The following is a 25,227-nucleotide window of genomic DNA, read 5'->3' as shown; positions in this document are numbered from 1 at the left end:
GGAGGAAGGCGTTCACCAAGAGAGTGCATCAGGGCTGCGAGAGAGTGGTCTGGAGGTGAGGGTCAGGAGCTCAGCTCTGACCCTTTGAGTGGGAGATGCTGATGAAATGGTTCAGAGTCATCAATGTGTAATTGGGGCCTGGAGTCTTGAGCCTGGCAGAGAAGGAAGGGGAGGGCTTCAGGCCTGAGACCAGAGGAAGCAGTGGGGAGGAAGGGGACTTCTCTCTGACAGCTGCCTGTACTCCTGGCGGGGAGGGCTCAGGCCATGCTTCTAGCTCAGTGATGAGGATGGAGGCCTCGTTCTGGTGGGGCAGGGAATATGTATTTGTTTCTCATGTGCCGTGTACCAGCCGCTGTGCTGGGTCCCTGGTGTCTTTCAGTCCATGGTTACTGGTGCTCTGAGGAGCGGTCACCCTCTGCATTTCTGTGTGCCTGTGTCCTGCCCATAGCCATGTGGCTCAGTGGTCACCAGGCTGGGCCCTAAACTCCAGTATGTATTCTCAGGGGCTGGGCTCAGGTGTCCCTTTGGACAGATGGAAGCTGGCCATTTGGCTGTGCGAACCTTGGCACACTGCAGCATGAACCTGCACGGAAGTGTGAGGTATAGGCCCTGGTGGCGGAGAGATGCACCACTGTGACCTGCTGGGGAGGACCACAGGAAGCAGCATCGTGGAGGGGGTGCTTGAGGTGAACGTGATGGGCGAGCAGGAATGGAAGTGACCACCCTGCAGGATCTCTTGTGGGTTGCCACATGTGGCTGGACCATGGGGACGGTGTGGGAGCTGCAGGGAGCTGTGGGAGGGGAGGCCACAGCGCAGGAGCAAAGGCTAGGAGACAGCTTAAGTCCCAACCCTCCCCGTGCAGGGCGTGCTGTTCTGGCCAGCTGGCAGGCCATCCCATACCGCGCTGGAGGGGCAAATGCGGACTCAGAGAGGCTCTGAAGGCACGGGTCTTCATGGTGATTTCAGGATCACAGGCCTAGGGGAGCTATGGAAGGGGGCAGTTTGCTCACAGGTGAAGTACTGGGGTTCTTGTGAGGAGCAGATGAGTTGGGGTGTCCTTCCCCACTGAGTTGCGGTGTCCTCCACTGCCATGGCCTAGCCTGAGCCCCCCCTCACCCCACAGTGAGCACAAGCAGGGCTACAGCCATGGGGCAGTGAGCCCAACCCGCAGAGTCTCAAACAGCGTCTCTCCTTGACTTTTCAGAATGGAAGAAGGGAGTGCAGACCTGAGAAAACGATTGTCCCGGTTAGAAGAAGAACTGGACCAGGAAAAGAAAAAGTTCATCATGCTGGAAATAAAGCTGCGGAACTCTGAGCGGGCACGGGAGGACGCGGAGAGGAGGAACCAGCTGTTGCAGAAGGAGATGGAGGAGTTTTTTTCTACCCTAGGAAACTTGACTATTGGGGCAAAAGGTGCCAGGGCCCCAAAGTAAAAGGAATGGCAGAGCTCACTTCTGTGCCACATCTGCTGATCTCCAGCCATGCTCTGAGTCAGAAACCTCTGTGTCTCCGGAGAGGCCAGGTGCTCCAGAACCAGCTGGAGAGAGATCCTGATAGTCCTGTGGGGACTGTCAGGACCCCACACAGACCACGTGGGCTCTAGATGCTGCTCCAACCATGCAGCTCCCGGTAGGGTCAGAAGGGGACGGTACCAAGAGCAGTGCTTAGCCCTTACCCAGGAAATGTCACCCATGGCCACAGAAATGGAGGGCACCCAGGATCTGGGCAGCTGCTGGCAACAGTTAGCTTTCTTTATTAAATGTGCTCACAAAGCATGGTGCCTTGCTACCTGGCTCATTTTTCATGCCGCACAATACAGTGCTTCTCAGGTGACTGCTCCTGTTTCTCCAAGGGCTGGGAGTGCCCTGAGGCGTGCCCCTGGGTGGAACAGCAAGTGCATCGTGAAGTGGATATGAAGCCCCCGAGGGGCAGCAGCCTTGTGCTTTCAGCTCTCTCATCTGGGTGCTGAAGGTGGGACGCCTTTCCTCACTCTCCCTGTCCCCCAGCCTCTGGACCTCTGCAGCTAGTTTCTGTCTTAGGAGTTCCCCTGGGCCTTCCACCATGGCCCCAGCTCTGCTCCAGGGCCATAGCCTGAGTGGGTGCCCAGTGTCGGTGCTGTGCCTGGGCGAGGTGTGGGCAAGTGTGGCTGCCCTGCAGGAGGGCTGAGCCAAGGCCATGGGAAGCGCCTGTTCCTGGTCCTCCAGGTGCCCACGCCTCACCCTGGGCCCCTGCCCGGCTCCCTTCCAGATCCCCCTTCCCTGCTGTTCACCTCCCTCCTCTGGTTCATCCTCAGACTTGAAGGCTCCATTAGGGCAAATCCCTCCAGAAAGGCTTTCCCATCCACAGGGCACCCAGGCCAGGCCCGACGCGGCTGGAGCTCCCGGGCTGTGCTTCAGGAGGCAGCGCAGCACTGCCTCTGGGCCCAGTCACTTGTTCCCCTCACAGTGTGTCCCGATGTGTGGCCGGCCCCATGCCACCCCTCAGCAGTAACCTGTAGGGGTCTGTTCAGGGAGTGATGGTCACCAAAGCACCCAGTTTCTGACCACAGCCTCTAGAAACGTCACTCAGGCCCAACCAGCCCTGCCTAGAATCAGGTATAAACTTTGCCCACACAGGCTGATGCTTTAAATGCCAGGGGCTCAGTGCTCCCAGGAAATGCTGGCTTCCCACCAGGAAGGCAGGCCCGCAGGGCAAGACAGGGTAGCTCCCACAGTGTGGCCAGCTACCTACTGTCTCTGGGCAGCTACCAGTAGGTAGGCATCTGCCTGGGGCCCTCAGCAGCATCGAGATCTGGGTGCTGGAGTTTGGGAGGGGCTGGGGAGAGCGGCGTCTGTCTTTGCTCAGCTGCCGCCATGGCGAGCCAGCTGTCTGGGTGATGAGATTTTCCCCTGGGGTTGAGATGCTGCCCTCCCCTCTATTCAAGGAGAGAGAAGAGAATACGAGGTGACTTTGAGTACTCAAAGCAACCCAGCAAAGTAGGAAATTGACCCTATTCTCCGTATTTAGAGGAGAAACTGAGGCTTGGAGAAATCGGGTGGGTACAGATTGATGACCTTGTTGAGTTTTCTCACCCCAGCGCTGGAATTCTAATTTTGACCTGGAGAGAAAATGCCGCCAGAAAAACCCATGAAATGGGTTTCCCATGATGAAAGGAAGCTTGTCTGGCTTAGCCACTAATCCTGGCAAAGGCTCAGGCTCCTGCCGAGTTCACAGTAGGGATAGGAGTTCGTGAACGCCTAAGCCACTTCTGCCACCTGCTGGCCAAGTAGGATCTGCAAATGCAGTTCTTATCTCAAAATGAATTGAAATTACTCAGCTCTGTTTTCCAATCTCTAGGTAACCAGCACCAGACATCTTGTCTGTAAAACATCTGACTTGACTGTCAGGCACACTGAGTGACAAAGGCCATCGGGGCTGGTGGGAGGGGGCTCTAGTATCCCCACCCTTACCCCCTTCTCTCAATTGAATTACCTTTGCTGAATCTGTTCCCAAACTGACAGATTCCCACTGTACTACTGTAATGACATCATTTAATATGAAGTAGACCCATGAATTATGAACATGAAATGGCAGGGAGCTGATTCATTGAAACCCTGGAATGCTTTAGACAGACTCAGTAGAAGCATGTTGCTAAAAAATGTTCTTAAATTAAGTATGGATGAGTGAGACATGCAATAGCAAGAAATCAGCTGAACCTGGGATTCTGCTTCCGAACACTTTGTGTCGTAAAACTAGTGTTCGATTTTAAAGAAATACTGGAAATTGTGAATGTCTCATACCAAAAGAGTTGGCTTTTATTAAAAGAATAACATGAATGTACATGTTCTTTAAAGTTAAAATACAATTTTAAGGGTATGGTTGTGAGAGAAACAGAAATAGGAAAAGAGAAGAGGAAGATTCCTTGTCTTAATTGGCTTTTGAGTGATGGATCAGGAATGAATCGTATTCCTGAAATAATTTTGGAATGGAACTCATATATCCATGTTCCCTGGTCTATGGGTAAAAATGGGGTCAAGAAACGTTTCATGGACTCTCTCCCTCTCCTTTTGATGCAGCACCCCAGGGCCCTCCTGATATCTTAAGTAGTTCTCTCACGGTGTCCCGAGTTCCCAGCTAAGTTGCTGTGACATTGACACACACTGCTGCCGCCTCTCTGTACTCCTGCCTCTACTAAGAACCCCCACCCATGCCAGGATTGCTGTCCTTTTCTACCAGCCACATTGCTGCTACTTCCATCTCCCACAGCAAGCCCCATAACACTTTAGGCACAGGGGCCTCACAATGTGTTGAAGTCTGTGAAGAAGGAGGTAGGACAGGATGGGGTCATGAAAAGCCCAGCAGGAGCCAGATACTCAGGGCCTGTCACCCCTGGTGGGAGGCTATTTTTATTCTAAGGGAGATAGGAAAGTATTTGAAAGCTTTACATTAACTCACATGAATTGAGTTCCATTTTGATAGTGGAAGGGGGCAAGGGAGAGCTTTTGAAAGATGGGAACTCTTGAGCATGTCTGTACACTGCTGAGCATAACCCAAAGGATAGGGAGAGAGTTGCAGACAAAACTGCAAACATGCTTACCTTACATGGCATCCCAGGAGCTTTTGAGCAGGAGACGCTTGTATTCCCATAAAGCTGCTCAAGCAGTAGAGCACAGCAGTTTTCTTTTTTCTTTTTTTTTTTTTTTTGAGACGGAGTCTCACTTTGTCACCCAGGCTGGAGTGCAATGGCACGATCTCGGCTCACTGCAGCCCCCGCCTCCCAGGTTTGAGCGATTCTCTTGCCTCAGCCTTCTGACTAGCTGGGATTACAGGCGTATGCCACCGCGCCCAGCTACTTTGTTTCTACTTTTAGTAGAGACGGGGTTTCAACATCTTGGCCAGGCTTGTCTTGAACTCCTGACCTCGTGATTCACCTGCCTCAGCCTCCCAAAGTGTTGGGATTATAGGCGTGAGCCACCGCGCCCGGCTAGCACAGCAGTTTTCAAGCGAAGGCCCTGGAGCCCACCTGCCAAGATGTGGATCCTGCCCCACCACATGCCACAAGCTGGCTTGATGACCCCACTCCAAGACAGCTAAATCTCTGTGCTATCTGGACATTGGGTCTTAAGACAACACAACAGTTTCATAAATCCCAAGCCCCTGCACTCACCCCACAGCTGGTTAAAAAGCTCACCAGGTTTGAAAACTGGCAGCAGCTGGACCAAAATGCCTGGTAGAGACGTTTTTTTTTGTTTTTTTTTTTATTTTTTGTTTTGAGACGGAGTTTTTGCTCTTGTTACCCAGGCTGGAGTGCAATGGCGCGATCTCGGCTCACCGCAACCTCCGTCTCCTGGGTTCAGGCAATTCTCCTGCCTCAGCCTCCTGAGTAGCTGGGACTACAGGCATACACCACCATGCCCAGCTAATTTTTTGTATTTTTAGTAGAGATGGGGTTTCACCATGTTGACCAGGATGGTCTTGATCTCTTGACCTCGTGATCTACCCTCCTCGGCCTCCCAAAGTGCTGGGATTACAGGCTTGAGCCACTGCGCCCGGCCGAGACGTGTTTTTCTGTATTTCCTTTCCCTTCATTCAGTGAACTTTTGATAAATGTCTGTCCTCTGTGGTAAAAGGAGACAAGGGGCAGCATCTGGGCCACGGGGGGCTGAGGAGTAAAGCACGTCCCTGGGCCCAGGCCTGGTGGTGGCGGTGGCCGTGGCCATGGGGATGGGGAGCCTTAGGGTCAGCATGTGGGTTCATTGGTTCTGCTGTACACTGGAGCCAGGGAGTGAGGCGGCTCCAGGTTCTAGAACATCTTTTCCTTGCAGCACATCAAATGGAGGGAAACACAGCTTTTGGTTCACATCACTCTTCTGAGTATGTTTGCCTAGAGACAGAACTCCATTCAGACAGACATGAGGGACAGCTGCTTGAGGAACCTGCACACCGGGTGCTGAACTGATTCTGGTGCTAGTCAGGATGACAGCGGCAGCCAGCACTCACCGAGCGCTCGCCAGCCTTGGCCCTGCATGCACACGCTGAATCCTCTGAGCAACACTGCCAGGTGACATTAGGCTTCCCACAGGACACATGACAGAGCACAGCCCGAGTTGAGGCACTTGCGGGAAGTGAGGCAGCCAGTGAGGGCAGGATGCTATCTGGGTATCTGGCACCAGAGTCCATGCCCACGCCACTGTAGTATCACAGCGTTGCATGCAGTGCCCTTATGCCACACTTTGAGGGCCATGAATATTGCATTTTCAGAGGACAGAAATGGTGTAAAAGATAGGCTCTAGTCATTAGCTTACCCAGCCCATTTATGGAACACCTACTCACGAGGCATTATCTCCAGTAGGGCAGCCTCTTCCATCCAGGGGATCCCAGAGTGAGGCATCAGATGAGAACACAGGCTGCTATCAAGTAACAGTAGAGGCATGGCTCAGCCAGACTGACACTTGTCCGAGGTGACCTAAATTCTCTGTCTTGACTAAGCTCATCTGGACCTGCATGATCCCGTAGATCCCAACCTTTCCAGGACTCTGTCCCATAAAGACACATGTGCCTTTGGTTTCTCCCTTTAAACTCTTCAGTCTACCCCTCACTTCTCTCAAGGCACGGTCATGATCTCTTCTTTAGATTTCCAACCAAGTTTTCCAGTCCTTTTCACTACCTGCTTTGCTACTCACTCACTTGAATTAGGCCCCACTTGCACCTATCCAGGTCTAACGTCTTACATGTGGTATACACAAGAGGAGTATTTCCATTATCTTCCTCTGTCCACAAAATGATACTAACAAATACAATGCAAGGGTCATACAAGCAAATGACACAGACCTCACGAGGAAAGAAACTACCGCATCGGAGAGGTCTACAGGCAGGTGAGGGAGCACAGCAATAGTTCCCTTTCTCCCACTCCTGGAAGTTGGGAGTTGATACCATACCTGACATGCATTCTGCCATGGACACTTCAAACTGAGATATACAAATTGCAAAACACATTGCATGTTTTTTCCTTGCAGCATGTCTTGTGTGCTGCCCAATCGCTAGGGCTCACAGCCTTCCCCCTGTTCCAAACCCTAATCTTGGCGACTTCACCTGTGTCACAGCAACACATCTAAATGAGTCCCTCTCCTTCATTTCTGCTGCTCTCACCTGGGTATCTTTGGCTTCAGTCATCAATCTCCACACCTCCGGCCTAACCGGATTTGTTTCTCTTGGCAGTGATGGCCCTAAAACAAGGGTCGGGTCATAATACTCCTTTTCCTCCTCATAAACTACCATGGGTTCCTATCACCATCAAACTTTTCTAGGTAAAAACATCAGACAATTCCTCATGTTTTCAGGGCTGATCCTCAGCTTGTTTCAATTCCAAACCACAATGTGTCTTTCCTCCATTTCTCCCTGTGCCCACACCCAAACCAGGCCATTCCTTACTGTTTGCTCATGCACTCACTTAAATCTGCTTGCCTTCCCTTCCCCTTATTTATGCCAAGGCTCAAAATGCAGCTTCTCTGGGAAACCCCTGTCATTTCCTCTATCAATCCCTGTGGCCAGGCCCTTGTTCCTCTATACACACCATTTCAAGACTCTGTCATCCATTTTCTATTTCCTACTCCCAGCTTCCAGCCCAGGTGTTAGACCTATGCTTCCATTAATTAATAAAATTAAGTACATGTTAGACAGAAACCTAAACTTTACAAAGCATATTTGAAATTATCTTTTGGTTTCAAGTGAAGTCCAAAGAAATACTGGCCTATAACCTGTAACAGCTAAAACAAAATTTTTTTAAACCACAGAATCACTACAAATCAATCTTCACTTACATCAAATACATACCTTTTTAGGAACAATACTTAAAAAAAAAGTATCTAAATTAACAAGGATGAATTACTCCACTATACAAGTGGCGAAAATGAAAAAAATAAGTTTATACTCAACACTCTGACACTTGCTTTTGCCACCCAGTTTCTCCTGGGGGGCATGTGTATGACAGTGATGAAACAGTTCAGCAGCCAGCCACAGGCAGCTAGAGGGCGGCCTCTTCCTCTCCGCTCCTCAGAGAAAAGCAGTGTGAGTTCAGGTGAGGGCAGAGGCAGCACGGTACAAAAGTCATCTGGAGGGAACTGAGCAAGATGGAGCGGTGTCATCACAGCGGCTGGGACCGTATGCAGCAGGGGCCCTGTATTCCCACACAGCAGCACACCCAATGTAGGCAAAGAGGAAATAAGCATGGCAAAAGCTGGAAACACTCAAAGCTAAAATCTCTTGCTTGTTTTGAAACAGACCCCAATTTTAAGTACTTATTTTTGCCAAGTGGTCATGATGGTTGTTCTCTCACATGTTTACCAAGAACTAGGTTAAGGGCATTGAAGCAAAGTTTCTTTTTTAGATAAAGTTTATCCAGCAATTTCAAACACCAAAGATGCAAGACCAGATCAACCAGATAACCAGGGTGATAGTTTAGGCTCTTCACAATCTGTATAAAATCCAAATCTGAGAACCAGTCCTAGCAATACCCCTTTTATCCCAATCCACAGGCAATCCTAAAACTGCCAAGAAAAACTTTGCCACAAACAGATTGTTTTCAATGAAAAAAACTCTTAATTTCATAACTTTCATACCACTTTTTTATTTAAAATATTATAACCAATTGACATACTAGATAACATTGTTTACATTCCAGTGGTGCATGTTTAATGACTAGGGCATGAATGATGAAAAACCACAATAATGATCTCAGCATTCCCTACAAAGTGCCCCATTTTGTTTTGTCTAGAGGAGAGGGAACAGAACACCGGGAAGGAGAGGAACGAAGGAGGAATGACATCGCAGAGGGAGAAAATCAAATGTCAGTTTTCATACTCAGGTTTCCAGGTGTGACACCCTGTTGACCAGGATAAACTGTAATGAGAAAATAGATGTCACAGTCCAGGAAGACACCTAATTCAGTCTAACTTCATTATTCAGCTAAAAGATTAACAGCTTCTCAAAAATATACCAAATATTGGGCCTACAAAAGTAATTTATTTCTTCGTAAAATTTACTAAGATTTCCTTTTGTAAAATGAAAAGAATGGACTGATAACACGAGCAGGTTTCTACTTACAAAAACAGTAATAATGTCAACAAGCACATCTAACACAATTTTCCAAGATACACAGTGAAAGATTTTACACGTGTCTCTTACTGATGTAAGGTATGTATATACTTTACATACTTACTGGTATTGTGTCAACATTGGCTAAAAAGTATTTAACATACATTTATAATTCACACTCAGTAAAGATCTAACAGGGCAACAGCTTACTTGGGAAAGCATAGAAAATTAGTGTGAGGTAGTTCAATAAAAACCTAGTTTAATTTGTAAGTCATTGTGAGAATAGAACATTGTGCAAAATTAATCCACAGGTAATGTTTCTCAAAAGTTTCAGTAAGGAAGAGAATCTAAACCAGAAATGGCCAGAAAGTGTTACTCTTACTAGACTCTCAAGAGCACTTAATGAAGAGCAGTCAGTTTGAAATTAATTAGGACTTTTGTTTTCCTTACGAGTTTTCTAATCGTACCCCAAACTATACATTTCTGCTTCAATGCCCTTTACCTCTTCATCTTTCTTGCTATTAAGGAACAATTAGTTTCCTTTGATTCCGGAAAAACCTAAGAGAGATCAGTAGAAACACAATGCACACAAAAATGTAACAGGATATGGAGAGGCAACATTTAACAGGGCTGCTAATGACAAAATGGTGGTTTGTTTTTTCTACTGGTAAGAGAAGTTTACTGGCGTCACGGGGCTTCATGCATCCACTCTACAGCTAATGTGTGACTAATGAACAACACTCACAAACTACAACAGTATTTCTGAAAACATACTATGTTTTAACCTCAAAATGTTGTGCAGGCTAGTGCCTAGGCAACACTGAATAGTTAAGTCTTCATATGTGTAGCAGATACTGGCCAAGAGTGTCAACCAAGTCTTATCTGTAACCAAAGAAAGAGCTTCACTTTCCTGCTGCTGATTTCACTATTAGACACTGATGTCCCCTTCCCTCCATCTTTTAGACAACATAGCAAGATTAGCATAGAACGGAACAATGACGAGGCTGGCAGAAAAGAGTGCTTCTTTGCATACCGTCAAGTTTCTCTGGATTGTTAAGGGGGTTGTGTGTAGGCTTCTCATTTAAGAGGCTGGTGCTTCTCTTCGAAGTCTGGTATGAATGCACTGTGCCTTTACCAACTTGGAAGAGTGCACACCAAGAACAAGCAGCAGCCAAAGGTACAGGACACACTGAAAACTGTTCAGCAAACAGTAGGACAGAGTTGAGATGCTCTATTTGCATAAAGTATAACTACGTGAGCCCAACAACACAGTGGTTTTACAGATGGCCAGTATATATTAGAGGCTAAGAGAATAGTAACCAGGAAGACATGGGTAAAGAATTAGCATCTCTTTCTCAATCTATGAGGATGGATAATAAAAATCTTGTTCAACATAACTGTCTGAAAGTAAGACAGTGAGTATATTAAATATATAAAATTGAAAAACCAAAATTACAGAAGAAAGGTGGCTTCACACAAGTACTACCTGATAGAAATGTTATTTATAATTTCTCTGGGAAAAAAAAATGTGTAAGATGCTTTAAGGATCCCAAAATAAAAAGAACCAATACATACTTAGCTTCACAAATTTAAGAGGAAAATTGTATTTAGATGTAGTAATTTAAAACCTAGGGCACACAACATTTAACAAAGAGACCTTGTATTTAAGATATAATTGTTAAGTATCTTAGTTTACGCTAAGTAATATGAGTTTATTTTCTTTGAATTGAACTGATGGTTGGCAAGCGGCAGCTGGCATTTCAAACAAATGATACAGTCAGACACGGTTTTCCTTCCTTACTTAACCAAAAATCTGTATCAACAGAGATGGCTTCTCAGAAATCAAACATAAAATATGAGACTCTTCTGAAAGCATGTCTGCTGTGAAAGTGCAACAGTGACATAATATACCCTACAGAAAATAAAGCTAATTGTCAAATTAATATAAACACATTCATTCTCAAATTTCTGCTAAAATTGTGAATCCAATCTTTCCTGTCTACAAGAGGTGTTATAGTCTTAACTTTAATTTGCCTAATCAAATTAATTAATTTTCTAACACAACATGGTCCATTAGATTAGGCAAATCTAATGGACCATGTTGTGTTACAGAAAGAGACTGATACAAAGCCTGGGAAGCTGGAAATCATGACCCTAGATCATCAAAAGCAAACGCCATTTCAAAGTATATAAAAAGGCTAATGTATTTTAATCTTAAATATTGCACATTAACAACGACCTAAAGTATCTCAAAAAGAATTTTGCACTAAATATATGAATAAAATGCCAAGCAAACTTTCAGACACTGCATGTTGAGCCACACCTGTTCTTGCTCCTGTTGGTCACGAATTCCAAAGGGCTTTCTGCCTAAAACCTTGCTGCTTATGTGAGAATGCATTCCCTAGTTTACATGAAATCCCTCTTGTTCCAGAGATAATAAAAGGTGCCTGGGTCTATTATAGACAGTGTATTTCAGAAATAACGAGACTTCAAAGACATTTTACTTAGGAAAAATTCAGTTATAGAGAAATAATTCTGTAGATATAAAATGTAAACAGTTAACATACACTTGTCAGGAGCAGCACCATTCTTACACTACTCGACATCCACATCGCGTGTTATGTTGAAAATCAGGTATAAAAAAAATGAAAGACTCAGACTTAATAACCACCATTTATGCCTGCTCTGATCAATGTGAAGAAACAGTCCTTAGAAAATGATATCCTATATATGGCTGTGTGCTACTATTTTCAGATGAACGGTATATTGCTCATTTGATACATCACCTACACATATCTAAGTAGGCTTTGGAACCTCCCAACAGCTAGTATAAATACGATTATGCTACAAGTAGAATCAAATGGCCAGAAACACCAGAAGAACTGGTGCTCAACTGACTGACACTCCAATAGGAAACCGGAAAGGTCCAAAGGCCCGAAGCTGCAGGAAAGGGAAAGACCAGACTCTAGAACACTGCTGGGACCTACAGCCTGAGTAGATTAACTCAGTGTATACAAAAACAGGCTCATGGCTAGTAGAAGTGAACCATCTGTTTATTTGCATTGAAATGTATTATTCATGAAGTATCCTCTTGACTTTATGTGATCATAAACTTTGAGCATGCCACAAATTTGCAGAATACACCATATTCCTTTTACTTGATTTTTGTTGGGTAGGGTGGGGACCTAAGGTGGTGGTAGACGCCCAGCATCTTCAAAGACATGCTCTGAGTTATTCTGCCATTTAGATGATGGGCTTTTGCCAAAATTAAGTAGGATTGCCTACCAATTCTTGTAACTAAATTAGGATTGGCAAGTAGCAAATATTGGAGGTCTCTTAACACGTTCATCATTTACAGTAGTTATTCCTGAATATAACTGGCTACAAGTTATTTTCCCTCACTCCTCTGGGGTTATTTAATTGATAAGCATATAACCCTGAAGGATAGTATCATGAACAAAACATCTGAAATAAAATCTAATAAAAAAACTATAAAAATCTTAAATAATTCATGATATAGGCAAGTCACCACATAATAGTTGCTTTGATAAACAAAATCTTACAAATTCAGTTAAAAAAATCAGCAGCATAAGATAAAGCAAATATGCAAAAAATTTAAACCATGATAAAATAATTAGGTTTACATTATACAGTTAATTACAGCAAAAAATACAATACAGTTTTGTTGCTGTTTTGAAACACAACTTAGGTTTTAAATTACATCACTTGAAATTAAAAAAAATAAACTACTTTACTACAAAATGAATTCTACATTTTTTGAAAAATCACTCAAAAATAAGACCACTGAATTGTTTTCAAAGTAGTTCTATCAATGACTAACCGACTCCCCGTCCCTCCCACCCCCCACAAGGCCCAAGTAGTCATCTACAGCAGCCCAGAGGCCCAGCTGATGCTTCTAGACTGCTGTCTGTATCCGAGGCCAAAGTCGGATCTGTTGACATTGAAGACACATCATTGACAGATGACGATGACGATGGATGCTGAGAGCCATTGATCACTGCTGCACCTGTGCTATGAGAAACAAAACAGCAAATCAGTTGCAGACAGTTGCATATCGAGCTACTTGCACTGCACTGACTGCCTCCAGTGGTAATTTTTTCTCTTGGATTTAGAAGGCTCACTAAAAATAATCGCAAATGATATCCAACACACTAACTTAAAAACACTCTTCATTGACAGCTATGAAGTGAGAATTCTGAAAATGTCTAGAAACGTGGAGCCCTATCCTTTCAACGAATGTGTTTTTCTGTTTAAGACAAGAATTTTACATCTAAGCCACATTTAGAAATGGTCGTGCAGCAAGATCCATGAATGGGCTTCATGGTACGTGTGAATACTGCTGATAATACATACAAAGCTGTCTGTACTGTCTTTTTTGGACAGAAGATCTTAAAGGACTGTATAACTACAAAAGTTAAAAACTACTTCTCCACAAAAAAAGTCTTTATAGCGTCTCACTAAAAGAAAAAAATTCAAATGATTCAAGATGTACTTCTGGCACATCTTGTTTTAAAGCAAATGCCAAGACAAAGAATAAAATAACTTTAATTGGAAGGAACCTTAGTTCACTACCCCAGTTTACATGAGGTTATGTGACATGCCAGCATCACTCAAGTGGTCTAGTTAAGTAAACTTGGGTCTTCATATTTCTACTCTAACACTTGATAAACATAAATATGGATTTATTAAACAGATAAAGTAGGAGCAAAACAGTTTCCTTTGCCAAAAGTAATACCTAACAAGCATTTCCTAGATTTTAAAAAGTAATAGGAGTACCTGAGCTAGAGATAGAAATCCTCTCAAGAGGGTTGGTTTAGGAAAGTGACAGGAATGACTTACACTGGGGGGTGGAGAATAGTTACATGTCACTCATGCACTAGGCTGAGTACTTTTGAATCACGTGAATACTAAATAAGGATCATTCCAAATTTGAATAATGTAAGTTACTTAAAAGTTCTCAACAACATATTTATGAAACAAAATCAATGGTCTTCAAAATGAACACTGAGCAGAATTTCTGAGGGTGAGGTTCAGGCACCCAACGATGCTGAAACCACATGGGCTGAAAACCACACTGCTCCTGAACCCAGCACCTGTGTTTGAGATCATCCCTCCATTCTGTCCAGAAGAGCAATAAAATATTTCAGTGTGAAAGGTCCTCTGCTAGCTTTCATTCAAATACAACAATAAAATAGGCAAGGTAGTGGGAATAGGAACATTTTTAGGGAGGGTACTGGGAGACAGAAAGGAATGGAACCACAAGAGACAAAGTAGGTGATGGGAGCTGAAATGGAATAGAAAAGCAGGATCAGTATCTCAGGCCTAAGAGATGAGAGGAAAAAGAGGTGGTAACCTCCTAGACCCAAGAAAGGTCCATTAGCTTTCCAGCCAGAGTGAAACTGAGATAGCACATTCTTTTAGTCCAATCAATACTTGAAATGAGCCTTTTCTGACTGAACAGTATATCTGTGTACCATACACAGTACACAATGGCTAGTTTGTACAACTTATACTGAAACATTCAAACCATAAAAGGGCTCCAACATATACACTTTTTATATATGCCTCTAGTTCAGGGTCTTATTATTTTATCCAAATGTCTTAATCTGATAAAAATTAACTTTTAAATGCACTGTTAACTTTTTAATCTAAAAATCAAGTACCTAAGGGGAAAAAAGACACTTGTTTTCTCTTTAAAGTAATACAGTAAATTCTCAAATATCTGAATGGTAATAATATGGAAAGTATTTATTCTCAGGTATCTGAGTCATTCTTCTCTCAAGTGAGTCTACATACTCAGGGCAGGCAAACTTAGTTTACTATTAGCCAGATCAAAATAAAGATAGAAAGGCACTCAATAGGGAAGAATAATAGAATTCATTTTAAAAATCAAGTGGAAACGGTACCGTGGTTATCTGATATTTTGATTTACCAAACACTATTCCTTCTGTTTTAGTACATAATTAAGTGCTGAATATTTTTATAACAGCTCAATAACACTTGCCAACACTCTTCTTTGCAAACTATAACTGAGAATACAGAAAAAGTCAAGAAACCTTAACTTCTATCCTTTCCACTGACTTATTTTGCGACCATAAACTAGTGTTGAACTAGGATTCAAATTACTCACTTATAAATTAAAAACAAATACAACTACTCTAACTCATGAGATTATTACACTTACTCAAACATCTGGCACTCCAGCTGTGCCACTCACTTGGATAGTAGTATGCTAAAATATAAAACTGTCCCACATAAGAAACTTTTCAAATCCCATCCTCCATTATGAACAATTCAGTTATACTACTACCATATAGCAATACAAAGCTAATTAATTACACAAAGCATTTAGAGCTTTAAATTTGTTATAAGTAAACTGTAGAGAAAAGGCCATTTCCAAAATAGGTAAAAGCCATCAAAGCCAATTTATATTTTCAACAGGATCTATACTATAATCTGGAAGGCTGCATTCCTGATCAAAGATTTAAAATATACAACTCTAAAATGTAAAACCAAAAATGTCAAAGCAAGCCACAAAAAATGACTTAAACAACTATGTTTAGTATACAATGTCACTGTGGTTTAAAAAACCTTACCCATATACAAGATACTAGATACAACCTCTATTTATTTTCTTTGAAAGTAAAAATTTTCTGAAGAATTAAAATGACATAGTTTTATTTCAAAATCAAAATCTATCTTTTGAAATACTACTCACTCTTTAAGGCTCAGTTTAAATTTCACCTCCTTCATAAAACTGTCCTAACCTCTGTAGCCAGAGAAGTCTCTGATGCCAGCCAGACACAAAATGGGAGGCTGAAAAAACCACTGAAGTTACTGTATTAGTTCATCTACATAAAAGATTTGCAATCTTATGTTATTTCAAATTTCTGAACCTCAGTTTCCTCATCTATAACATGTGTGCAATAATCCTACACCCTGGGGTCCTAGGGACTGAATGAAATAAAGTATATAAACCAGTACTGTCTGTCATGTGGTATGTTCTTAATATGTACATGTTACCTGTCATTTAACTTTTCTCCTCTATTCTTTATACTTTTACTTGTACTAACATTAAATATAAGATCAGCTTATGATTTTAGAAAAAGTTTTAACTCTTACAAACCCAGTTTTCGTCTTAGAAAAATAATAATTTCTAGTGATGGTTTTAGTATTACTGCCTTAGTTCAAGAAATCAATAATATTAAAAAGAGAAAGACAGCAACTTCGTATCACATGTACTAAATTTTGCAGTAATGCTTTTATTTATCCAAAGTAAAGACTGTCAAGATCACAGAAAGGTAAGTATATTGAATTTTGAGAAGTTTCTTCTTTAAAGACATGGCAACAATGCCAACAAAAAGTTTTTAAATTTCTGTTCTTCAACAGAATGTCAGTATCATAGAAAAAGATGTGCATTTCATGAATAGTCAGTTACTGATGCATTAGTATAATGTATTAGTAGAAAAGCCTAACAGTGCTTTCAAATTTCACCACCCAAGCTGTATTTCCTTAAACTTATTAAACCTGGAATAATGGTTGTGTAAATACGGGAAGAACTGCAGGTTTCAGGTCATTGAAGATTACAACACAAAAAGTAAACTGTAATCTTAACCATGCTTATATTGTAACCAACCTAAAGGAGAGGGCTGCCCCCGTATAACTCCGTTCTTGGTTCTCTCCTCCAAGTCCATAACTTCCTTATATATTAATTCTGTAAAAGAAGTAAACAAAAATGAACTTTTCAAAGTCTAAGAGCCAATCTCACAATGTATGTATGGTTTAAGTGGAAATTTTTATACATGTGAAGTACTTCAAAATGCGTCCTTACAATGACAGTTAAGTGTCAGCCTAAGATTCCTAAGAATCAAGGATGTTAATAACAATTCCTTGACACTCAACAATGAATCATACTGAAAGGAAGTACTACTCTTCCCCGTAACTACTACTCTTCCCCGTAACTACTGTTTCTGAAGTTGGTTTGAAGGTGCTGGGTTAGAAGCTTTCTTTTTCACCCCACAAGCAACTTGTACTACAACACATCATACCACATACCATTCTGTACTACAATGTGTCTCAGTGAGGGCTTGAACCACGTTTGTCTTACTAACTTCCATTTCCTGAGCCCTGGCATAAAGCTTGGTGCACTGTGGGTACTCAACTGGATACATGCTAAAAAGATTTAAATCAGAGTGTGCAAAAGCTTCTTTAATTAGAATGAAGATAAACACATTTTCATTAGAGAAAAAGCAGGTAAGCTACATTTCAACTTCTTATGAGTAAAAGCATGGTTATCACTTCCAAGAATATTTCTCCATGGGAATCTTTTTCTCTTGCCAGGCTTCCAGAGAGCAAGTGGACCACTGTGACAACTATTCCAATGAAAGAGAGACACTGGGAGCTGCTCTGCTGGTATTAATACTGTATATGCGCCTCCTACCTACTTAAGGTTTTCTTTTTTTCTTTTTTTTTTTTTTTGAGATGAGTCTCACTCTGTTGCCCAGGCTGCAGTGCAATGGTGCAATCTTGGCTCACTGCAACCTCTGCCTCCTGGGTTCAAGCAATTCTCCTGCGTCAGCTTCCTGAGTAGCTGAGAGTACAGGCACCCACCACCAAGTCTGGCTACTTTTTGTATTTTTAGTAGAGATGAGGTTTCACCACGTTGGTCAGGCTGGCCTCAAACTCCTGACCTTAAAGATTCACCCGCCTTGGCCTCCCAAAGTGCTGGGATTACAGGTGTGAGCCACCACACCTGACCTACTTAAGGTTTTTAAGCAGACATTCAGACTCACAAGGCACACTACACTTAACCTTAATGGTGGATGCCACATCACCATTATTTATCTTCTTCTTTGGGTCAGGGAATCTTTTGAGAATTTTATGAAAGTAGGCAACTCTCTTCTGAGAAAAATGTACAAACAAAAAATGTTGCATCAAATTTCAAGGAGTCTGTGTAATTCTTGAAGATTAAAATTCTGATAAAGAATCTCTGACTACAGAGTATGACAATATTTATACAGGCAATAAGGTAAAATAAGTGAATATGTTGAAATGAACAACAACCAGAGATAAGTTTGCTTGGTATAGGAACCTTGGGCTTTGAAGGAGAAAAACAGAAAGCACTGAAAAAAGAGGGAATAAGGGATGGTTTTCTTCAAAGAAACAAAAAGTAATGATAAACATTCGAAATAAGAGGATTTTTAAAGAGAGAAAATAGCACTCTTCAGGGAAAAGGCACAAAGGGATTAAGGCAGAAGAACCAAAACTAATTAGGAGTACTAACTAGGCAAAGCCATCTCTAGTTAATGGCTTTGGCAATTAATTTTTCTTTCTGCTATGAGCTAAAACTCTTAAGTAAATCTTGAAAAGGCAGTCTGAGTAATTACTGACATGCACCTGGGGCTAGGAGTAAAGGATACAGAATAAAGGTAAATGTTTTTAAAGCAATCAAACCCCTCAAATATATTGATATACAAATGAAAACACTGTATTTCACTGATTTTAAGATGTACTTTTTCAGTTTAAAATCTCTGAAATTGACTACATCTTATAATCAATGGTGCAGTACAATTCACAGTGTATTCTTTTTCTTTGTGGTACATAATGGTGTGCCTGACAATTGCTGGCCTATTAAGAGTCTATGACCAACCTAGGTAAGAGTGAGACCCCATCTCTACAAAAATTTTTTTTTAAAATTAGCCAGTCTGGGCGCAGTGGCTTAAGACCTATAATCCCAGCCATTTGGGAGGCTAAAGCAAGAAGATCACTTAAGCCCAGGAATTTGAGATCAGCCTGGGCAACACAGTGAGACCCTGCCTCAAAAAAAAAAACAAACAAATTAGCCAAGTGTGGTGGATCACACCTGTGATCCCAGCTACTGGGGAGGATGAGGCAGGAGGATCATTTGAGCTCAGAAGTTTTGATGCTGCAGTGAGTCATGATCTTACCACTGTACTCTAGCCTGGGCGACACAATGAGACCCTGTCTCAAAAAAAAAAAAAATAAATAAAAATAAAAAAGATTCTATAAAATACCTTATGGTCTATTGTAAAACAGTCAAAGGTAAAAATATCAGGTTAATGTTTTCATACATACTCAGTACAGAGCTACATCTTTATATGTAGGTATTACATATTCAAATCCACCAGACTCTACCAATTTTATTGTTTTATCATTCTTTTAACTTTTGTCATGGGCTCTGCTAACCATGGGTTTCTCAAAGTTCAGAGAAAATCAATCTCGAAATCTCTTCAATTTCTATGACAAAAGAATCAAATTCATCCTTAGCAAAATAAATGTACAGGTGGGTCACTTATTCATGTTTATACCTCCCCAGTCCCCTTTGCCTTCCCAGTATTTAGAGACTCAATTCTTAATAACAGGTCTTCTGCCAGATGAGGTAAAATGCAGGAGGCAGTGTGGGGTGGGGGCAGTGAAGGGGGAGTGATTTACTTAAAGTCACATAGTTACAAAAGTGGTCAAAACACTGAAGGACAACAACATAAATGGAAGTTAAAAAGGACCTAAAAATTACCTGGCCCACATGTCCCAAGGGATCTTTTGGAGAAATATTTGAACATTTCCATGACCATCAAAGCAATGTTAATTTCAGCCACATTCATAAAACAGAATAAAACTACTATATTAGATTTACAAATATTAAAAATTAACCCATTCTGTTGGCAAAGGTGAGGGCAAAGAGAGACTTCTATATAATATGGACAGAAGTGTACACTACTAGAATTTCTTTGGAGAGTAATTTGGACCTAACCAAAAAATATCCTTTGGCTTAGCACATCTCCTTCTAGGATTTTTCTTCCAGGCATGTTCTCATATGTGAACATGAATACTGCAGAGTTGTTTCTAACAGCAACAGACTGGACACAACTTAAATGCTCATCAAGAGGGAGCTGTCTATGGAAAGTGTGACACATTCATACAGCAGAACACTAACCAGTTATTAAAGCAAGCAAGGCAGATATGTGAACCAAAAGGGAATAACCTTCCAGATATTTGATTATAACAACAAAGCAAAACATATAGCATACACCAAACACAACCATATGTGATTTTAAAAGGGTGGAAGACACTGAACACATTTGTATATTCACATACCATAGATAAACAGATGAGAGAGCACTTAGGTGTCTGTGTCTAGGGTGAGAGGCTTGGGAACTTAAGATTAAAGAGGGAAGCGGACTTACTTTCCAACTATGTAAAAACATTAATTATTATCAAATTTCAGTTATGAATTAAAAAGTCACGAATTTCTCTAGCATCATAAATCACCATGGAAAAACCAGAAGCTCCTTCACAGTTTCCCTCCAAGAATCCGATGAATGTACCTTTCCACTCTTCTATTGTGTGTTCCCTTTCATCTAATTGCTTGTCAGGTATCTTTGGTGGTGGCTGAAAAACACAAGGCAATAATAATTGCGTTAGTATGCTGGGAGTATTTTAACTCTTTTTTTTTTTTTTTTTTTTTTGAGACGGAGTTTCACTCATGTTACCCAGGCTGGAGTGCAATGGCACGATCTCGGCTCACCGCAACCTCCGCCTCCTGGGTTCAGGCAATTCTCCTGCCTCAGCCTCCTGAGTAGCCGGGATTACAGGCATGCACCACCATGCCCAGCTAATTTTTTTTTGTATTTTTAGTAGAGACGGGGTTTCACCATGTTGACCAGGATGGTCTCGATCTCTTGACCTCGTGATCCACCCGCCTCAGCCTCCCAAAGTGCTGGGATTACAGGCTTGAGCCACCGCGCCCGGCCTAACTCTTTTTAATTATTTGAAATACCAGCCAGAGAGATGACTTACAAAAAATATATCACTAGACCAAGACTGATCAATCATCAACTTTCTTATATAGACAGAACAGTTTGGGAAGACTCCTTCATTGCAGAAAAAAAAATGTTTAACTGTCTTTTTCTTTTCTTCCAGCTCTTGAAATTGCCACATTTTATTTACATCACAGATTGTAGAATTCTGTTTTCCTTTGGACACAGTAATTTGTTTTATATACAGCTGAGTTAGGGTGTTCCCCCAGAGCATTCAACATCCTAGTTCTCTGGTTAGGTATCCAGACAAGAATGCAAAAAACAGTGGGAAGTAACTTTATTTTGTTTAGGGGGACTCGAATATGCTCATAGTTTATTTAATGTAGTCTTCATGAAGAAACAGAAAAATATCATCATCATGTACCTACATTTTTATTTAAAATTGAAAGGTATCTTCCAAACCTAACTTTAATTCCAACTCTAAGAATGCAATGTGTTCTGTAAACATTAAGAAAATAACTTACAGCTTCTGCTTCAGAAGGATCATACCAGACATTGATGTATGGGTGCTGGAGAGCTTCATCTACAGAAATCCTTTTAGATGCATCTATTACCAGCATTTTGGATAACAAATCCCTTGCCTGACTGGCTGCAAACATAATGATGTTAATGTACATATATTTGTAAAAGTTCTCAAGTTATTAATCAATTTCAGCAATTTAAGATTTATTTTAAAAGCATATTTTAAAAATAATACTATATGTTATACACAATTAAAATATATAAAATTAAAGAAAAAAGTAACAAAAACCTGATTTTTTTCCACCATCCAGAGAACACCTTGAGTTACGTCCCATAAGAATATAAATACATATAAACTCTCTCACACACACACACACACACACACACACACACACACACCCACCCACCCCAGATGGGATTAAATGCATATATTTGTAAAAAGTACCTTTAAGTTTGTTGTGTTCTGAGTCAGCTGGGAAAAGTACATCAGGGAAGAGTTTCTCAAAGCTATATCCAGCATATTTAGGTCTGTTTTCAACGTAAGTCCTTACTGTTGGTTGCAGTTTCTTCATGAATTCAGGACATGGTGTTCCAAGCTGTTCAATAACTTTATTCCATTGATCAATATCTAATATCAAGTAGCTAAGAAAAATACTCCATAACTAATGTTCAACACATTAGTCATATCCATATTACAATACAAGAAAATAGAAATATAAAAAATCCTAAGAAAGGATGTGGCAGTTATAAATTTTATATCTCACAGGCACCTTGCAAAAGGCAATGATTGTAGGTGGACAGAAATGACCAATAAATAAGCTTTGTTAACCTTATTTATTGTGTGTGTGCATACTAACTGATTTTACCTTAAAATGGAAGCTTAAACTCACAAATTCTAAATAAAAATATAAGCGACTAAAAGAATAATGACAATTACTATCCACAGTGGCTCTAACTGCAAACTATGCTATGATTATATACAAAATTTGCCTTTTCTGTCAATTTATCAGAAAACATGATTGTACTGTATCTCCTAGACAATATTTCTATAACCCATCCTGTTTTCCTGAGTTTTCTGCACTAACAGAAAATAACCAGTTGCAATAAAAAAAAAGGTTTCGATAAAAGTGGCACTTCTTTTGCCATTCTTTGTTCAGCTTATGTTTAAAAAATTTTTCTAATGCTCCAATGCTTATCAAAAAGATTGAGTTTTTCAGTAAGTTGTAAGGTTAGGATTTCCTGGTCTTTTGTTCTAGTCCTTACACTCCAAGACCCTAAAGGTCAAGGACTAAAACTTGCTTACTGTAATATTGTGAATACGGCTTTTCCCATTCCCCCTCCTAAAACAATTCTAAGTGTTACTAGCTGATAAATACATAACAAATCACTATTAATATAAATATTAAAAGTAGTGAGATAAAAAGCATGAATCCAAATCTATCATTACCAGTTTTATATGAAATTCTCGGATGAAAGGATCAGTATGTTATGTGAGTAATGAGACAACAATCAGAAGACACAAACCACACAGAACATTAACAAAAAGGAGGTGGGGGGACAAAACAAAAGGGTGGCCAGAAGCAACAGAAAGCTTCAAAATTCATATTAAGCTGTACATATTTCTAGACTTGTGTGTAATTATTAGAAACGTTTAATGCAAGCCATGATTTTTGATTTAGGTTAAATAAATCAACTCAAAGCCGGCAAGTAATTGTGCATAATTACAATTGAGCAGGGTTAAGAATTAACATATGAAACAATAAACGAGGGTAAGAAAAGTCTATGTTGAATAGTAGGTGGTATTTTAAGAGTAATTTAACAATATATTAGGGAGAGACAAAACATTACACCTGACCAGACTGAAGTGCTATCATACATTTTGACCTTTAGAAACTACATTTTAGGCCAAAGATAAGGATACGATCTGTACCTGGGAACAAAACACCACCTTTGATCATTTCTCCCATGATGCACCCAACTGACCAAATGTCAACTGAAAACAAAATGCAATGACATTAACGTAAAGATTTTGGTTAAAAAATAAAATAAAATAAAATAAAATAAAATCACACACACCATGTGTACTTTAAAATGATAAAAAGCAGTATTAAAATAAAAATGAGTGACAGTGAATGTGCTCTGACTACCAGCAGAGACTGTATGTCCTACTGCCATATGCAGCCTACAAATATTTCAGTTTCTTATCTCAACAATTTTTGAACTATAACAGCCACAAACTTCATGCCTGTTTAAAAACCCGTCTGTATGAATATAGTATATTCATTTTCATTAGAGAACATAAAGAAGTTCATCACCTAACTAATTAACTGCTGCAGCAGCACAAGGATACAGTCCCTTCCTGGAAAGAGGATTTTGTGGCAAACCATTTCTCCCATAATGCACCCCACAGACCATAAATCCACTATATGTTTGCAGCACAAAAGAAGGAAAAGCAAAGCAAAAGGTCATTAAAATCAAAGAAGCATAATATGACTGCATTATATAAAAACTGCAAAACATCACAAAAAGAAAAAGTGATTGTAACTTTAGCTAATGGAATAATTTAAAACACAAATTATTTTTCGAAAGGCTTTGGTTCACAAAAGAAAATGTAAAGTGTGGCATTTCAATTACATATCTAATTTCAAAGTGAGAGCTATGCACAGAAATAGGATAAATAAAAAATCCTGCATGTTTTGTCCCTGAGAACTTGTTTATAAAATATGAAATAGAACAAAACATAACTTTTGTAAATAAAAACGTACATGAGGTAGTAAATTTATACAAACAAAATTTTTATACTATACTATTTATAAGTTCAACTGTGCATTATACTCTCTCTTTAAGTTAAATAAAAGAAAAAAGCATGAGAAAATAATTCAGCATATTAAAACACTGAACAGAAATAATGTCTTTATGAATAATTACAATTAAAAAGTTAATCTAAAGTTCTTTAAAATTTTTAAACTGGATTTCCCAAATTTATTTAATTGAGAAGTGCTATGCTTGTTTTAAATTAAAAGTCCTTTTGTCTTCTTGGCAACATAATGGTGTATTTACCCTGCTATCCCAAAAGGAACAAGTACACAGAGAATGAACTAATCAAGAAAAACTTAGTACAAAAAAAATGTACTTCATGTTTTCTATCTCAAGTTTTTTAAATCTATAAAATCAAACTGCTTTTGCTTTAAGAAGTTAGTTTTGGCTAGATACAGTATGACAGCTCCCATGAATCGATTATCTAGAGTCCTGTAAGACTTAACTGATGACCCTTGCCAACTGTGAATGGGAATCCCAATCAATGTTGACAAGAATTTGCTAGACACAGAAGCAGACAATTTGAGGATCTCCAACTACTTAAGGAAACTGACAACACACTGGAATTTTATGCCTTGGGGTTTCAGTATCACATAAAAAGGAGAGAATAGGTGCTTGCAGTTTAATAGGAAAAGAGGGAAGAACGAGCGATTTAAAAGGAAAAGCCTTAGAAACTTGCATTTGGTTGTGACATCTGAAGGTCCAAATTCTTTAAAATGACAAGAGGAAAAGGGCAGAAGTAGATGTCAGAAGGAGACTCAGCCTTACTCATGTTAAAGGAATTAGAAAATTAAAGCCTGTGCTTTCTAATACAGCACATTCTTATTAAAAGACTGCCAGTTCTCTGAAGAGTCTTAGGAGCCAAACTAGGAATTACTTTTATAAATACTGTGGAACTAAAGTTTCCCTAAAATTTCATCTTAAAATGATTATTTTCATATTTATATTTTTATATTTATGTCATTTATAGGACACTGACACATGACATCATATCTATGACAATCAATGGTTTAACAG

General features: G+C 40.4%; 2 protein-coding genes across 17 annotated transcripts in view; one reads left to right on the top strand and one right to left on the bottom strand.

Annotated features, from left to right (window-relative positions):
* Positions 1-1,776, top strand: part of ARHGAP22 (Rho GTPase activating protein 22) — a 214,178-nt gene extending 212,402 nt beyond the window's left edge. For 9 of the 10 annotated variants that reach the window (XM_032266831.1, XM_032266837.1, XM_032266833.1 and 6 more), the window contains one exon: positions 1,206-1,776. In XM_032266831.1, the coding sequence (XP_032122722.1) occupies positions 1,206-1,434 (229 nt within the window). In that variant the 3' untranslated portion in view covers positions 1,435-1,776. The remainder of the gene's footprint in view (positions 1-1,205) is intronic. The other variant, XR_004265065.1, reaches the window with a different exon arrangement.
* Positions 1,777-8,600: 6,824 nt separating this feature from the next.
* The window catches only part of MAPK8 (mitogen-activated protein kinase 8), a 122,251-nt gene continuing 105,624 nt past the window's right edge, over positions 8,601-25,227 (bottom strand). For 3 of the 7 annotated variants that reach the window (XM_032266816.1, XM_032266814.1, XM_032266815.1), the window contains 6 exons: positions 23,315-23,386; positions 21,839-22,021; positions 21,396-21,520; positions 20,440-20,503; positions 16,731-16,808; positions 8,601-13,100 (listed from right to left, as the gene is read on the bottom strand). In XM_032266816.1, coding sequence (XP_032122707.1) covers positions 12,955-13,100; positions 16,731-16,808; positions 20,440-20,503; positions 21,396-21,520; positions 21,839-22,021; positions 23,315-23,386 — 668 coding nt within the window. In that variant the 3' untranslated portion in view covers positions 8,601-12,954. Of the gene's footprint in view, positions 13,106-16,730; positions 16,809-20,383; positions 20,504-21,395; positions 21,521-21,838; positions 22,022-23,314; positions 23,387-23,743; positions 23,816-25,227 lie in introns of those variants that run through there. The other 4 variants (XM_032266819.1, XM_032266817.1, XM_032266818.1 and 1 more) reach the window with 4 other exon arrangements.

This window comes from Sapajus apella, unplaced genomic scaffold (assembly GCF_009761245.1).
Source record: "Sapajus apella isolate SASKATOON/1434 unplaced genomic scaffold, GSC_monkey_1.0 scaffold161, whole genome shotgun sequence".
Taxonomy (NCBI): domain Eukaryota; kingdom Metazoa; phylum Chordata; class Mammalia; order Primates; family Cebidae; genus Sapajus; species Sapajus apella.
Note: the sequence above shows the minus strand (reverse complement) of the source record. Positions and strands in the feature narration are given on the sequence as shown.